The sequence below is a fragment of the Mustela lutreola genome, chromosome 2, assembly GCF_030435805.1.
Source record: "Mustela lutreola isolate mMusLut2 chromosome 2, mMusLut2.pri, whole genome shotgun sequence".
In the NCBI taxonomy this organism is placed as follows: Eukaryota; Metazoa; Chordata; class Mammalia; order Carnivora; family Mustelidae; genus Mustela; species Mustela lutreola.
The window spans coordinates 15,982,151-15,999,432 of NC_081291.1; the positions used below are offsets into that span (position 1 = coordinate 15,982,151).

General features: G+C 44.5%; 1 protein-coding gene across 3 annotated transcripts in view; it reads left to right on the plus strand.

Annotated features, from left to right (window-relative positions):
• The first annotated feature begins 3,273 nt into the window (after positions 1-3,273).
• The window catches only part of LARS2 (leucyl-tRNA synthetase 2, mitochondrial), a 151,185-nt gene continuing 137,176 nt past the window's right edge, over positions 3,274-17,282 (plus strand). For 2 of the 3 annotated variants that reach the window (XM_059160674.1, XM_059160676.1), the window contains exons 1-3: positions 3,274-3,428; positions 5,759-6,013; positions 12,588-12,716. In XM_059160674.1, the coding sequence (XP_059016657.1) occupies positions 5,780-6,013; positions 12,588-12,716 (363 nt within the window). In that variant the 5' untranslated portion in view covers positions 3,274-3,428; positions 5,759-5,779. Of the gene's footprint in view, positions 3,530-5,758; positions 6,014-12,587; positions 12,717-17,282 lie in introns of all 3 variants that reach the window. The other variant, XM_059160675.1, reaches the window with a different exon arrangement.

Consider the following 17,282-nt stretch of genomic DNA (forward strand, 5'->3'; position numbering starts at 1 on the left):
CCTAGGGTCCTAGGATCGAGTCTTGCACTGGGCTCCTCAGTCGGCAGGGAACCTGCTTCTCCTTCTGCCTGGTCTGCAAGTCATGGAAGCTGAACCATGACACTTCCTACGACTGTGGTGACAAAAAACACCAAAACTTGGTGGCTGGAACATCAGTTTCACTGGGTCCAAACTGATTTGTCAACCGGGAAGCACTCCCTCTGGAGGTCCTAGGAGAGGATCTGTTTTCTTCTCTCTCTCTCTTTTTTAATTGTAGTAAAATATTCATAAAATGTACCATTTGAACCATCTGTAAGTGTTTAACTCAGTAGCATTAAATACTTTCTTGTTGTTAGGCAACGACTCCTCACCATCCACCCCTCTGGGACCTTTTCATTTTCCCAAACTGACATTCTGTGCCTTTTAGGCAAATTAAATGTCCTCAAGGCCCATCCAGGCTGTAGCATGAGTCAGACGTAGCTTCCTTTTCAAATCTGAATCCTATTCCGTTGTAGGTACCTTCATCCATTCATCACTCAGTGGACACTGGGGTGCATTCACCTTTTGGCCATTGTGAACAATGCCTCTGTGACCACGGGAGAGCAGGTAACTCTTTAAGATCCCACTTTCAGCTCTTCGGGTTATCTCTCTAGAAGGGGAGTTGCTGAACCCTAGGGGAGAACCGACATTCTTGTCTTTTTCATCTTCCAGAGCTGTACGTCTTGCATTCCTCTGCTTGTGGTCCTTCATCTTCTAGATCAGCACGGTGGTATCTTGTTTCAAGGGATCATGTTGCCTCTTCTGCTGTCTCAAAGTTCCCCTCTGCCTCCCTCTTAGAAGGACACATGTGATGGCATATGGGGCCCACCAGCATAACCCAGGGTAATCTTATGGAGAGATTCCTAATTTAATCACTTCTGCAAAGTTTCTTGCCATATAAGGTCCCATTCCAAGGATGCAGGGATTAGGACTTAGATATCTCTGGGGGGCATTATTCAGTCTCCCACACAAGCTAATAGAAAAAACAAAAGGAACACAAAAACTGTCATAAAAACAAAGTAGGTCCACCCTGTCCCTAGAGATCATCTCAGGAAATAGTCAGGGACATATTTTTCTAGATTTTTTTCCATGCATATACTAACAAATGTATTTCATCTGTTTCCTTACCTTTTTAAAAAATAAAAAGTGGGGTAACTTCCTACATGACCCGGTAACTTGTCTCTTTCATTCAATAATGCATCTTTGCAGCAAGCTCTTTAAGAACGAAAGGGATTTGCTTTCATGCTACTGTCTTCTTTGATGTAAAAATAGCAACTTTCCAGTAAAGCAAATGACTTTTAGAAAGATTCTGTTTGAAATAATCTCCTAGAAATGTCAATGTTAACTTTAATTCTTAAGAGGAAAGAGAGATTTTGAACCAAAATAAGGGTGGAGGCTACTTAGAATTTAGTATTTTGGATAAATTAGAGAAAGGGCGCTCTAGTTATATATGGATAAAACATGACGTACCTGAAGGCTAAATTACTTTAAGTGAGCATGTTAATGTGAGAGTCAAGGCTTCCATGGTGTCAGTTTAAATTAAGTATCTAGTGTTAGGGGTGGAGAGATCAGAAGACCTGGATTGGAATCCTGGCTTTGCCATCAACTGGCTGTTTATGACTTTAGGCAAGCTGTATCCAATCTCTGGGTCTCAGTGTCCTAATCTTTGAAGTGTGAGGATTGCAGTGGAAGTTGTCCAAGCTCCTAATGACCATCCATTCTGCAATTTGGGAAGGGCACTATCTAGCAGGCTAGAGGTCCAGTGGTGAATTGCAAACCTTCTACCAACTTGCTTATGACCTTGAGCTAGACAGTCAGTTCTGTAGGGCCTCAGTTTGTTCACCTGTAAAATGAGCAGGCTGGACTAGAGTGTTCTCAAGATCCTTTCTACAGCTCACACTCGAAGACAGTGAGTCTCAAACTTCATTGTGCCTAAAAATTTCTCCGGGGATCTTGTTAAAATGCAGATTTTGATTCAGCCAATTTGGGTGTGATGAGATTTGACATTTCGAGCAAGTTCTGGGGAGAGGCTGATGCTAGCCTGGAGACCACCTTTTGAATAGCAAAGTATTTAGATTTTGAACTTTCAGGAAACTTTGTTAAAGACTTGGAAATGGGCAGAAAAGATTCCTGTGTGTCCCTTGGATGGAGGGTTGGTCTGGTGATTATCTAGTGCTAGAGGAGTATGCACTTTAAAAAAAAATTTTTTTTTATTTATTTATTTGACAGAGAGAGAGCACAAGCAAGGGGAGCTTCAGCTGAGCAGGGAGCCAGATGTGGGGCTTGATCCCAGGACCCCCGGATCATGGCCGGAGCCAAAGGCAGATACTTAGCTGACTGAACCACCCGGGCTCTCCAGGAGTGTACACCTTTGCTTGTCCCCTGCTGTCCAGCTCTGCAAAAGCGTAAGTGAAAAAAGAAGTTAAAATGTAGAATATGGATGGTAATGGGCTGAATTTTGTTTGATAGAGATACAATTGATTTCAGCCCTGTAGAAAAAGATGGTTCTCAAACATTACTTTTTCTTGTCCTATAAGATATCAACCAGTTTTGCACAATTACCAAATTCATTTCAGTATTCCTGATTGCCCACATATATGAGTTCTTCAAAATCTCCTTTCAATGGGCTTTACCTTTTTGAAAATCATACTTAACACCACTGGTCCTTTAAAATTCATTCATTGACTCGTTCATGTGTAGCAAGAAACACTAGTGGGGAGGGAGGGAGAGGTTGGGTTGGGGGGTCCATAAGCTTCTCAAAGAAATGGTTGGTCCTGCTTTCCTGACCCCAGCCCATCTTCAGGTGAGAAAAGTACACTTTACCCCCAGTCATGGCCGGATAATTCCCTTCCCAGGGCTATAAAATCACGGAATATGATGGAAGAAGATCCTGAACCATCGTTAAGGAATAAGAGGTCATAAGACCTACCCACATCCGGCAGGCAGTTGTAGCTAAGCCGCGATTCAAATCCAGACATCAAGACTCCCCCAGTGCTCTTTACTCTACCTGCCATCTAGTGTATTCTGGGGCCACTAAACTGATGTCTCTCACAGGTCTGCAGCACCTGGAATAACCTGACCCCTAAGTTTCTGGTTTTGGTGAAGCCAGAGACAGGGCAGAGAACTGGGCCGAAGGGCGGGGCTGGAGGCCGGGAGGCGGTGCCTGGGAATGGGGGCGGAGCCCGAGGCCGTCACGCAGCTGCCTCCGCCCCACAGACTGCCGGGAGTCCATCCCCGGCAGCGCTCCGCTTTCCTCGGCTCCGCCCCCGTCTGTCTGTGTCTGCGCCAGCCGCTACCGATAAAGTTGTTGTTCTGCCAACATGGCGGCGCCCATAGTGACTGTCCTGGCAGTGTTCGCCTAAAAGTGGAAACAGAGGCGTGAGGAGCCGCAGGCCGGAGCCTGTGAGCAGGTAAACCCCAGCCCGGGGCTCAACGGGACGAGAGGCTTCTGGAGAGGAGAACTCTGTTCCCGGATCGGGAGGTTCCGACTTGCTGGAGGCAGGAGAGGAAGGTGAGGGCTGAGTTCGCTGGTCCCCGGAACCCTGCAGTTTCTGACCTGGAAGTCTCTGAGATCCGGGTCTTCAGACTTGTGGAGCCAAAGACCCTGACTGTAGCTCTGGACCTTTTCCAGTACCAGAAGAATTCACATGTACACGTAGTCTTGTATTCAAGTTCCCTTCCTACTGCTCCTCTGCCCCAGTTAATCCCTGGATCTTTGCTTCCCTGGGCTGGGGGGTTTGGACTCAGTTAAAGGCCGTCCAGTGCATCTCTGTGGCCCAGAGATCCTTGCCACTGCATTAAAGTTCGCAACCCCTCAGAGATCACGTGGATTTACCACCTCATCCTAGAAGGAAGATGAGGTTCCCGATAGGATTTGCCTGAAGTCCCCCAAGGAATTAGCCTTTTTTTTTTTTTTTTTTTTAAAGACTTTTCTTATTTAACACAGATCGCAAGCAGGCAGAGAGAAAGGGGGAAGCAGTCTCCCTGCTGAGCAGAGAGCCTGATGCGGGGCTGGATCCCAGACCCTGAGATCATGAGCTGAGCCACGCAGGCGACCCGGAATTAGTCTTTGCAAAAGCCAAGATTGTATTTTTTGTTAAAAATTTGTCTTCTTTAAGATGCACTTTCCCTAATCCATTCTTGCGCATTTTCTTTTGGGTGCACACAGATGCCCTCATGTGCTTCTTTCTTGTGTTCTCTTTATTTGCCTGTCTCCTACTCTTCCCATACGTTTCTCTGCCCATATATGATTGTCATTTCAGGTCCAGTTCTCAGGCTTGTCCCATTCTAACCACATGTCGCTGCCTTCATCATTCTCAGAAAACCTAAACTTGAGCCCCAAGTGAGGGTGAGGTCAGGACTGACTATCCAAAAAGGAGTGAAGTAGTGGGGATTGATGCTTTGGAAAGATGTGGAAGAAAAGACAAGATTCCAAGCCTCTAGGCAAGGAACTAGATGAGACAGAGCTAAGGAAGAAAAGGGCCAAGTTGATTCTAAATAGAAGACATGAGCCACACCTTTCACATTGCTGGAATGGTTATAGTTCTCTAATAAAATGGCTGTATCTGTTGTCAGGAAGAAGCCAGGGATCAGGGCTTTGGTGGTGGAATGTCCAAGAGCAGGGCCTGGAAAGTAAAGGAAGGGAACAGGTCTGATGCATCAGGAAGTTCTGTAGTATATTGTCGAGATACATTGAACGAACCTTTTAGAATTTCTAAAAGAAAGTGAGTTTTATTCAAGGCCAAGTTAGGATAGCTGCTGGGGTACACAGTCTTCACAAAGAAGAGAGTGCTCTGTGAAGGAACATTTGGTGTAGGGTTATATAAGCTCCAGCAAAGGAACATTTGGTGTAGGATTGTATTTTTTTTTTTTTTTTTACATAAAAAGTTACATATCATTAGACAAAGGACATTTCAGAAAGTTGCAGTCCTTAAACTTCTAGTTTATGCAGGGCTGTATGCCTTTAATCTTATGGGAACAAGGGAAGTTTTCTCCTTTTTTTTTTTTTTTAATAATCTTTGTTTGGAATGTTCCTTTTTGGTTATTTCATAAATGCAGCAGATGGGCAGTGTGCAGCCCATACTTGGAGGTTTTGCGTAATCATTTTGATTTTGGTAAATGTTAAAGTATAGTTTCCCAGGGAGCCCAGGAGCAGGGGCCATAAATATTAAAAATTGAAAATTTCCTTTTTTTAAATCAATATTGTAGCCCTGCATACACTTTATGCTGTGTCCCTCTGAGTCTTGGGGATCCCCATTTGGGTGTAGACACGTTATTACCACATTGCTCCCCAGAGAGGTGGAATCCATTTACATTCTCAGGTGTTGAGATGCCTTCTGACAGTTGAGCCTCGGGACAGGCCAGCATGTGCTTGGAGCTCCTCTGAAGCCTGGATGATGGGGAAGGAAGCTGGCTAGATAGACCCTGGGCCGGGCCTATGGGGGAAGGAGACAGGGAGCCTGTGGCAGGGGCTGGCCCAGCTGGTAGTCTCCCCTTGTTCCTGTGGGAGTTTTGTGTCTTTGGCATTTGGAAACACTGGGTGCCTTTATATTTTCCATTAAAGAGTGTGTGCTTAGCTCAGCTGAAGTTCTGTGGTGTAGTTTCCAGGGAAGGAAGTCATGAGAAGGATAAGAAGAAAGCAGGTGCATGTTCAGGGAACTCTAGACTAAACGGGAGAACAAACTCACACGAGAGGGTCCCGGGCAGCTCCTAAGTGTGTGCTTTCTGTCCTCTTTTTCAGGATCTCCCCACCTTCTGCAGAATGGCTTCTGCTTGGCGGAAACTGGGCTTTTACGTCTCTTTTCTGAAAAGCCACCTAGAAGGTCAGCCAGGAATCGTCAGCAGGGGAAGGAGAGTGATTCTGGGATGCACCAGAGATATATACAGTGCCACTGGAGAGTGGACGAAAGAGTACACACTGCAGACAAGAAAGGAAGTCGAGAAATGGTGGCATCACCGAATAAAAGAACAGGCCTCCAAAATTTCAGAAGCTGATGTGAGTATTCTGAGGAGTTTTGAGAGGGTAGAGAAGAGGGGATAAGGACTTGGACTCTGGGGTCAGATTTCCCAAGTTCAAATAAGTTATTAAGTATGTGACCTTGAACTGAATGATTGACTGTGTGCTTCAGTTTTGTTATCTATTATGGACAGTGCTAATACTAGTGCTTCCTAGGATGTTTTTGAGCGGTACATGAGATCAGACAAGGATAGTGGTTAGAAGGGTTTCACCCCATTGGGCATTCTGGAACAGCATTTACTGGGGAGAGTCATCAGGACTCATCCGGCAGGGATAGGGTCCTTCCTGGTCCATGGCATGGTAGGGCAGCACACAGGGATCTGGTGGGGTCACATGTAAAGCTCCAGGAGTGGCACCTGGACCCCTCACCTGTGGAACTTTGAATCTGCATATTCTGAGAAGCACCTGCCTCTTCCCTGGCATAGACCTTGGTCTCAAACCTGGTTCTGCCACCTCAGCATCATGGTTTGGGAAGTACCAGCCCTTCCCTTGTGTGATCTGGGCCTGGGAGCCAGCCTTGCAGTGGCAGTTGTGTGAGTTAGTGAACTGTTGGCTTCTGCTTGGGATGCATCAGCTTAGCTCTCTACTTAGAATTATCTTCAGTATTTGGTTGTACCCAGTTTCCTTGAGGCACCATATTGGATGCTGGTTCCTTCTCTAGGAGTCCAGTCTGTTAGGGATTGGTCTTGGGTGTGGTAGCCCTAACTTCTTGATGTTGGTCAAAGTAACAAATGGGAGATGTGATTCGTTGCATGAAATGTTGACTCTGAGCAGAGCCAAGCACTAGAAGATAGTTTACTCTTAAATTCTATCCTCCCTTTGTAATAGTTGCCAAATAATACGGACCTTCTACAGTTAATCGAAGAGATGAGGCCAAAGGCAAGCAGTTGAGTTAACATAACTGCAAGAGACCGCCTTTCCCTAGACTCGGCCATTTCCCATCTCCCACTTCTTGCTCTTTTCAGACTCATTCCTTCTGTGAGATGGATCACTAAAGACTGCTGGGGCAGTTGTTTGTGTTAAAGTGAAGAGGATGTTTTTGGGAATGGGTCAGGGAGACACTCTGGTCTTGAGAGAGGTGTGATGGATAACAAATGGAATGATAGAAAGGACGATTGGAATAGGATGCGTGATTGTACCATGAGAGCCTGACGCAGGGCATGAAGAGCCTTCACGTGAACCTGACCAGACTCAGGTAGCCGAATGCATTTTGGAAACAAACTAGGGAGCGGTTTCATTATGGACACGGAGAGTCAAAGTAGCTTTTCTTCTGTTTCTTTGTCTTCTTGGTTTAGATTATAAGTTAGTAGCTTCTACACATCTTGAAGTTACAGCTTACTGATTTTTATGGCATCTCATTCTTCTTAAGTATATGGTTTTTTAAAACAATTAAACGGATCAAGGGGCACCTGGATGGCTCAGTCAGCTGGGCCTCTGGCTCTTGGTTTTGGCTCGGATCGTGATCTCGGGTTGTGAGAGTGAACCTCACGTTGGGCTTTGCGTGCAGTGTAGTCTGCTTGGGATTCTTTCTCTCCCCCTGTCCCTCCCCCAGCTCATGCACATGCACACTCTAAATAAATAAATAAATAAATAAATAAATTCTTTTAGAAAATTAAATGGATCAACATAAATTATGTATCAGTAATTAGGGAAGTAGCTGGAGGGATATTGAGGGCGATCTCCTGGGAGCAGCCTCTCAGGGTCTGTTCTGGGGAATGGTGAGGTGGAGAAGATTCTGTATGTCCAGTCAGGAACCAGGGCCATAGGGTGGGCTCGGCCTCAAGACCACAGTGTGCTCGCGGCCACATCCTGTAACCTCCTTGATCCTCAGATTCTTTTTTTTTTTTTTTTTTTTTTAATTTATTTGATAGAGAGAGAGGTCACAAGTAGGCAGAGAGGCAGGCAGAGAGAGAGAGGAGGAAGCAGGCTCCCCGCTGAGCAGAGAGCCCGATGCGGGACTCGATCCCAGGACCCCGAGATCACGACCCGAGCTGAAGGCAGCGGCTTAACCCACTGAGCCACCCAGGCGCCCGATCCTCAGATTCTTCGCGTTGTTTATCTCACAGAATTGTTTCGAGAATCGGATGAGAAAATGTGGCTGAACACATTTTACAAACTGAAATGTTACATCAGTAAAAGATCCAGGAGGATGAACGTGTGGAGTATCTTTGTCAGGAACTAAGGAGACAACTAGATGTCCGTGGACTTTGAAGCCTTTATCATTGACCTCACTCTGGTGTTAGATCTATTTAAAATCCACCCAGATGAGTATCCAGGAGTTGAATGTCTTGCCATGATCACCTTAATCATCATTTTTTAAAAGATTTATTTATTTATTTGACACAGAGAGAGAGAGAGAGAGAGATCACAAGTAGGCAGAGAGGCAGGCAGAGAGAGGTTGGGGGGGCGGCAAGCAGGCTCCCGGAGGAGCAGAGAGCCCGATGCGGGGCTTGATCCCAGGACCCTGAGATCATGACCTGAGCCAAAGGCAGAGGCTTAACCCACTGAGCCACCCAGACACCCCCTTAATCATCATTACTGAACAAAGTTCCATTTAAAGAGCATTTTACTATATGTCGGTACTATCTTCCATATATTACCTCATTTAATCCTGAAACAACCCTGGGGATATGGGGGGAGTAAGAAAACAGAGGCTCAGAGGGAGGTTTGGTTATTTATGGGGATATGTGCCTGGGACCTTCTGTTGCTCACCTTTGATTTATAGATTCTGAGCTCAGAAAGGCAGGAATTTGTCCAAGGTCCCACAGCTGGTGGCAAGGCTTGGGCCAGAGCTAGGGCTCCAGGCTCCCTCTGTCTGTCCCCTCTAAGTCTACGACAGCTTTGGAACGTGATCTATAAAGAGGCAAGAGTTATCTTTCTCCTGACGTCAGAAGCTGGGAAAAACAATAGGTCCCACTTATAAAAACCACCCTCTTCCCATCACTTACAATCTTAATTTCTTTCAAAGGCTTACATTCTTATACTTTTATATAATTATGAAAATTTCCCCTTCAATCAGATTCCTGCTCAGTTTTACCATAAACCCCCATAATTCCTTCTTGCCATCCGCAGAGGATAGAACTCATTTCATTATCACGGAGGGAAATGAACTTAATTCACACAGAAAAGCAAAAAGCAGGGACACGAAGCAAGCAGAATACCTCTTCTGCAATAAACAAAAATAGTCATGAATATTAAAGACTTTGGCCAGTAGGGCTTTCCTGTATATCTTCTGTAAGCTCCGTTTTGGAGTTTGGCTTAGTTAGTGTGTAAAGAATCACTCAATTGTGCTATACATTAAATCTCTGTTGGACAGACCTACCAGAAAGAGAGTCATGAAGAAGCCGTATGTGGAAAATGTTTGCAGTAAGATCAGTTGTTAAATAAACATGATATAAAAAAAAATAGATCTGTCACTCTTAACGGAAACAAATTGATTATAATAAATGGGCTTCATGTAAAGACTTAAAATGAAAAACGAGAAATGGTTTATATCAAGGATTTTATTGATTTTTTTCCAGATCCTTAAGACCCCTGTAATGGGTATTTCCCCACGTCCCTAAAAATGCCCCAAGAAAAGGCAATAGACCCAGTCCATTACGAGAAGGAGTAAGGCTCAGACGGAATAGACAGTTTGCTTGCTTCTGATTCTATACGGAGTGACATAGTAAGGTCTGTGCCTACTTTGAGGGACCAGTTTACAAGCACTAGTTTACAAGGACTAGTTTATAAGTCACTTCCCTTCTTAAAGACAGCAAGTCCTGAGTCACCACCGACTCCACACCTCAGGGCCAGTCTCCTGAGGTTTTCCAAGGGTTACGAGTCTGTAGTTTCCAGTTAAAACGTGTGATCACTAATGGATGCTTTCCATCCGTTTATGTAAATCAGCTGCAGTTGTTACTTGAGCATTACGTGATTTTCCCGTTTGTGTCTTTTCCAGACTCCTGTGTATTCCCTTCTCCCTTTTCTTCCTTTAGGCAACTTCACTTAACCCCCTCATTGGTCATTTCTGGAGGTTGGGCAGTGCAGAGAACATTCTAGTCTGTTTCGCCACATGTTAGTGGCCCTGTTAAAGGTTTGTTTAACTTCTTTGCTGAAGGAACTTTAAAGCAAGGAGCCAAATGAGATTTGGAAAGAATCTGACTTCTGGTGTCTTCTGCTCCCCTGATTGTAATTGGCTGCGTCAATGATCATCATGCAAATACTTAGCAAAACATATATCACCCCCTCCATACACGAAGGAATGGTCATGTATATTGTTTTGCGTTTGTTTCCATTACTTTGGGGGAAGCAAAACCTGAAGGAACTCTAGCAGTGCCGCAGGAAGGGAAAAAGGGCAGAGAGGAAAAGGAAGGCAGAAATCAATGAAAGAGTGTTAATATCAGAAGGTCCCGACCTCAGAGACCGGCAGTTATCTCTTCTTTTCTTCAGAGAGCTCTGCATGAGAGGATGTAAGGCTGGGTAGGAGGAGCGCTCCTGTCACCTGGATAGGATCTGAGTAGCTGGGAAAAAAAAATGCCCTTTGGCTCTAAGTACTCTGTGGGGCTGGGTATTTAACTCCCGAAGTGAGGAGGTGGGGGGTGGCGGGGAGAGGGAGATGATGAAACCCAGCCCTTGCCCTTGAACCGCAGATCCCTAATTAGCAATCAGTTAAATGACTACCGTGACGCCTTTGGAGCCTTCTTTCCTCGGGCGGTGCAGAAACCCAAAGTCAGCCATCCGGGAAGGACTCCCTGCCCTGCGTTCATTCCGTTTGGAAGCGGGTACCGTTTTTTCTGTTTCTTGTAATGCAGCTGTGTCTTTGGCAGCTGGAAGGTTCTCTAACCCTGGCGTGAGGCTGTCTGTAGATCGCCCCTGGGAAACAACAAACTTCTCGCCTCGTTGGCTCTGATTTTCTCATTACTTTCCCATTTCACCTTTGGCTGTTGAAAGATAAGCTCACAGTGATAAAGTTTTAGAATGTGAGTGAGGTCCGGAGCCAACGACCAAGAAAGAATTTTTGAGACGTCTTTGGTGTCTTTGGTGGTTTATCAAAGCCCTGGGACAGGAGCCGTGGGCAGAAAGAGCTGCTGCCATGTGATCCCGAGGACTGGCTGGTTATATACTCAGGAGCTGAAGACATGAGGACAAGGGCGTGTTCAGAAGGACTGTCATATGGTAAAGAAGACCCACAGGATAACAGAGATTTAGTTATCGAGCCAAGCTGTTTTTCCCTCTAACGAGGTACCAGCATGAAGACAGCTGGGAGTTTCCTGGTGGAATGTCACGTTCCTCCTATCACGGGTCCTTGTCCTTGTCCTTGTGGATGAGCTTTAGGTTTAGAAGAAATTCAGCTTTATTTACATTTCCTCCTGCCTCAAGCTCCCTCAATTTTACAGTAGGGAGGGAAATGTTAGGGTTTTAGGAACTGAGTGATGGTCTCTGGGAGTTACGCTATTGGTAGGAACGCTCCTTCCTTGTCAACGGAGGGAGACTCAGGTCTTAGAGGGTTGTGATCTTTACAAGTTAACTCTTTGTTTTCCCTTTAGGGCAGCCAGGAGTGCCTGAGGAATGTCATATCTATCCCATGGGTGGGGAGGGGCTGTGGAGTGTTAGCTTCTGCTGTGTCCTCTGGTTGCCTTCTGTTCCCCCATCAACAGTACAGCAGAGAAGCCCAGCACCCAGACTTGTGCCTGGGGATCCTGCTCCTTCTGCTAAGTCCAAGTCTGAATGCAGCTCCAGGGGACTTAGAGATGTCACATCTGTGTGATTCAACTGATGTGTCCTTGAATTATACGGATCTATGTGTTAGAGCTTCATTTAGAAAAACACACTTCTTTAAGACCTAAGTAGAAAACTGTCTTAACAGAGAAGCTTTTAAAAGGGGGGGAAAAACACATTAAAAATATATATGGGTGATTAGCACTCTGAGGTTGTTTGGCATTCTTTCGGACATTCTTCAGCTTGAACAGTTTTTTTTTTTTTTTTTTAAAGATTTTATTTATTTGACAGACAGATCACAAGTAGGCAGAGAGGCAGGCAGAGAGAGAGAGGAAGGGAAGCAGGCTCCCTGCTGAGCAGAGAGCCTGATGTGGGGCTCGATCCCAGGACCCTGAGCTGAAGGCAGAGGCTTTAACACACTGAGCCACCCAGGCGCCACATTCTTCAGCTTAAAGCAGGGCTTTGAATTTTGGTTTTTGACACTTTTGTCAATTCACATTATAGGAGTAGCTTTTTTTTTTTTTGAGATTTTTTTTTTTTAAATTTACTTGACAGAGAGAGTGAGTGGAAGAGAGAGCATGAGCAAGGGAGGGTCAGAGGGAGAAGCAGGCTCCCTGCCGAGCTGGGAGCCCGATGCAGGACTCGACCCTAGGACCCTGGGATCATGACCTGAACTGAAGGCAGTTTCTTAACCTACTGAGCCATGCAGGTGCCCTTTTTTTTTTTTTTAAAGGAAACTTCTAAAAATGTTAAACTATTACCTTGAGTACAGCACCAACGTTTTATGTGCATATAGGGCCCCAGTAAATGCTTAAGAAATGCTCATTGTCATCCTTTGTCAATTCTTTCCCAGAAATCAAAACCCAAGTTCTACGTACTGTCCATGTTCCCATATCCTTCCGGCAAGTTGCACATGGGCCACGTGCGTGTGTACACCATCAGCGACACCATCGCACGCTTCCAGAAGATGAGAGGGATGCAGGTAAGGAACGATGGCTGCTGGAATAGCCCCCCCGCCCCCCCGCCTGCTACCCACCCCCCACCTAGGGATGCAAGAATGTCGTTAATGTGGTCAAGACAAATGAAGAGAACCGATTTGGGTTCAAAGTAGGACAGTTTTGACGATAAACACGAAAAGCCCCATGTTTCCTTTTACGAACTGGAAGAGCTAATAAAGTGTCTGGATGAATGGTGGGGAGGAGGGTGGGGCACGATGGGGAGGGACTGCCGTGTGTTTGGTGTTGTGCTGGGGATGGAGGTGGGGTGGGGATGGGGTCAGTTACAGCTACCAATGTTGGTAACACGGGCCATCTTCCCAGGATGAGCTCACAGTTGGGCAGGGGTGAAACACACAATCGATGGTCATCGTGTCGAGGCGTGAATCCTACAGTACAGATGTGCATCAAATGCTTTGAGAAGGAAGTGGGGTCCCAAGAGAATTTTCTCTTTCTGTTTGACATTTTCTGTATTCTTTAATGAGCATGGATTTTTTTTTTATAATGGGGAAATTTAAAAATTTTTGAGGGAAAAAAATAATCTTGGGAGTAACAACTCAGGCATTTGGGAAAGGCTCCACTAAAGGAGCATCTGACGTAGGTCTTGAAGGACAAGGTGAAATTTACCAGAACAGGAAGAGAAAGACCCTTTTGTAGCCAATGTGGGCCAGTGCCCTTCACTCCAGTGCCAGTTACCCCTTTAAGCTTACCCTTTACTCTTTAGCAGTGTATCATCTGTAAAATGAGGTGGGAATGATCACGGTACCATCTTCTTTAACCACTTACAGAGCGGCGGGATGGAAGAAGGTTTGAGAACATGGGCTGCTGAACCCGATTGTCCAGGACTCAAATGCCCACTCTTAACATGTACTAGCTATGTGACCTTTAACTAGTTACTTAACCTCTCAAAACCTAGTTTTCCCTCATCTGTAAAATGGGTATAAAGCAGCACCCGCCCATTGAGACCTGCTACAAGAATCAAAGAGGACCGTGATGAAGTATTTGGCACATACCTGGCACATAGTACGTAACCAGTAAATACTACTCACAGCAGCTCCTGAGAGCCTCCTGTGCACATCTCTGTCCAACTCTGAGTTCATCAGTCCCCCCAGGAGCTTAAAATCCAGCCATGGTGGGACATCCATACCATGGATGTCAGCAAACGCTACAACTCTGGGCTCTTTTCCTCCCAGAGAGGCAATAGTTAAAACATTTGCTGGTACTTCCGCTGGCTGTTCCTGTTATTAACCTGATAGGGTCCGTACAGATGACATCTGCCACCTCCTAGCTCTTTGTAAAGATTTTCTTTTAGACACGTAAGTGCATCTGTTGTCACAATTGGTTTGAAAATTTATGCTGAACTGACATTGGCAAGAAGTATTCCTAAAAAGGAAGGCAAGTTATAATGGCTCTGTGTCACTAGAAGAGTTAATAACTTTATACTACCAAATGCAGAAATTTGTGTTCTACTTTAATAGTCAAAGATATTTGTCTTCCTGGTTTATGTCGAATGTTATTTTCCCCAGACATTGCTTTCCGTCATTGCTGCGATGTTTATTAGAAAGAGAAGGCGCGGAGTGAATTGGCTCTTTGCCTAGAATATAATTCTTTGTCTTACTGTGTTTCTTCGACTAGATTTATCTTCTGGTTTTTTACTTACGCCAACTTATTTTGGACAGTTAGGGAGTACAGGCAAATTGATGAAGATTAAGCTTTTATAGCAAAATTGTGCATTTATGAGAAGGTGCAGGTGGTTGAGGGCGTGTGGGTGGGATCCTGATTCCCTTGGATGGGATGTAATGTTCTAGAGGAAACTCAAGGCAGAGCTCCAGGCCCCGAGCTACTCAGGCCCAGGAGACAAAATGGAGACTCCTAGAGTAACTGAAGTCCAAGGTCAGGCTGGACCCAGGAGTTGCATGACCTAGTTTTTTTTTTTTTTCTTTTTAAAGATTTTATTTATTTATTTGACAGAGAGAGATCACAAGTAGGCAGAGAGGCAGGCAGAGAGAGAGGAGGAAGCAAGCTCCCTGCTGAGCAGAGAGCCCGATGTGGGACTCGATCCCAGGACCCTGAGATCATGACCTGAGCCAAAGGCAGCAGCTTAACCCACTGAGCCACCCAGGCGCCCCGCATGACCTAGTTTTGAACCGCATTCTGCCACCTTCTTGCTGAGAGACACCCCGCACAAGTCATTTCATGGCTTTGAATCACCACTTTCCTCATATTTAAAATAGGGATAACAGTAATTCTTGCCTCGTGGGGCTGTTGTGTGGGTTCAGTGAGATAGTACATGTGTGTTTGGGGTAATAACCCTTAATAAGTGATAGCTGCCATTATTATTTGCATTGAATTGGTTTACTCTGGGAGGTCGGCCACTATCAGTTAATAAACGAATCCCACTCTCTTCGGTCTGAAGCACGCTGTGTGAAGTTACCTCCTCAGAAGCAGCTCAACTGTAAAACATTGCCTGTAATTTATATTATCTAGCCTATGACCTGGTGGGTTGCCCGAAGCCACCACTCTCTGTTGTCTGTTTTATGGTGTCTGAGTCCGTGTGGTCAACAGGCACCTAGAGTTCTCTTTGTTTCTAAGTTTCAGTTGTTCTGTTTAAGATGATGCACTGTCTTTTGGGGTATTCTCCAGGTTCTGCTGAAATTAATTGTTGTTAATTTTCACAAGCCATATTTAAGTCAGTTCATCCCCTGTATAACTCCATGATATGGCAAAAGGGAAACAGAAATTTCAGTGTGATTGTCAATAACATCAAAGCCTTTTGAGCTTACTCTTGTGTTCAAATCCATTCCCAATGTCAGGACTGGTCCCAGAGGTACAGCAGGGTTGGATTCAGGTCAGGTTCAATGGCTCTCACTATAAGAAGGAAGGAATATCTAATCTGGAGTAACAGTGGGGTCTGACATGTGTATTCATTCATTCATTCATTCATTCAATATATAGTCATTGGTATCAGCTTTTTTCTAACACTGGGATTTATATTGTATTAAATGGAAATACTAGAGTCTTAGGTTCAAAAATCAGTCAGTAGGCCTAAGAAAAATTCAGCAAGCTTTGGATTTTTCTAGAACTTCTTAATTTGTTGACTGGTTTGCTTTGTTCTTGAGTGGAGATGCATGAAATAATTCTAAGTTACACAAAGAATAGTATGGGAAGTAAAAGAGTGAGCCTTGGAGCAATTCTGCTCTCTTCAAGGCTCTCAGTGACCTGGGGGTGGATGCGCCTCTGTCCTCAACTTTCTCAACCTCAGCAACATGAAATATGGTAGACCAGTTCCTCCTCCTTAAAACACTGCTCTCTGTGAGACCCCCCTCTCCAGGCACTTCTGCATCTTGGCTTCTCCCTCCCAGTTTACTCCACAAACTTTCCCTGCCCCACTCCATCTTTGCATATTCTTTTATCAGATTGAGAAAGTTGCCCTGTATTCCTACTTTGCTTAGAGTTTTTCTCATGAATTGGTGTTGATTTTGGTGAAATGCCTTTTCTGCATCTGTTGAGATGGAATGAAGTTTTTCTCTTTTATTCTGTTGATGTGATATGTTAATGGATTTTTAAAAAAATTTTAAACCAACATTGTGTTTCTGAGACAAATTTCATTTGGTCATGATGTACTTTTTTTTTTAATGCATGAATTGCTGTATATAATTTGTTAATCTCTCTACATGCATGGGAGATACTGCTCTGAAATTTTCTTTTCTTTAACGTCTTTGTCTGGTTTTGCAGTCAGGATGATGCTGGCCTCATAAAACGAACTAGAAGGTGTTCCCTTCTATTTTCTGAAAGCATTGTGTATTATTGGTATTATTTCTTCCTTATGTTTAATACCATTCACCATTCTGGGACTGCCATTTTGTTTGTGGGAAGTTTTAAAAGGACAGAGTCTATCTCTTTAATGCTATAGGGCTATTTAGATATTCTGTTTTCTTCCGTGTCAGTTTTAAGTTGTATTTTTCAAGGAATTTCTCTACTTTACCTCCAGTTCTGTGCTGGACTGCCTTCTCTTTTTTTTCCCCTGTCTACTTTTCCTGGGTACTCTCATTTATCCCCTTTAGTTTAAACAGGATACTTTAAAAAATTATGGAACATTTACAACAGAGAAGTCCAGAGAGCATTATTATAACTACCCAGATCTGTATCCTGTTAGAAGATGCCAGGGGGGCTCCTGGGTGGCTCAAATCGTTAAGCATCTGCCTTCAACTCAGGTCATGATTCCAAGGTCCTGGGATCAAGCCCTGCATTGGGCTCCCTGCTCAGTGGGGTGCCTGCTTCTCCCTCTCTCACTCCCCTGCACCCTGTTGTTCTCTGTCTCTGTCTGTCCCTCCAAAGAATAAATAAAATCTTAAAAAAAAAAAAAAAAAAGATACCACCATGTAATCCTATTAGTCTCAACTCTTGTTTTTTTCCCTTTTTTATGTTGCAGAGAAGAGTTCAATTCCAATCCTTGAAGTCAAAGTGACCATTATTCAGGAGTTACTCTATGTCCTTTGCCTTCATGTTTTCATGCTTTTACTCTATTGTTTAGGGATACATACACACTTATA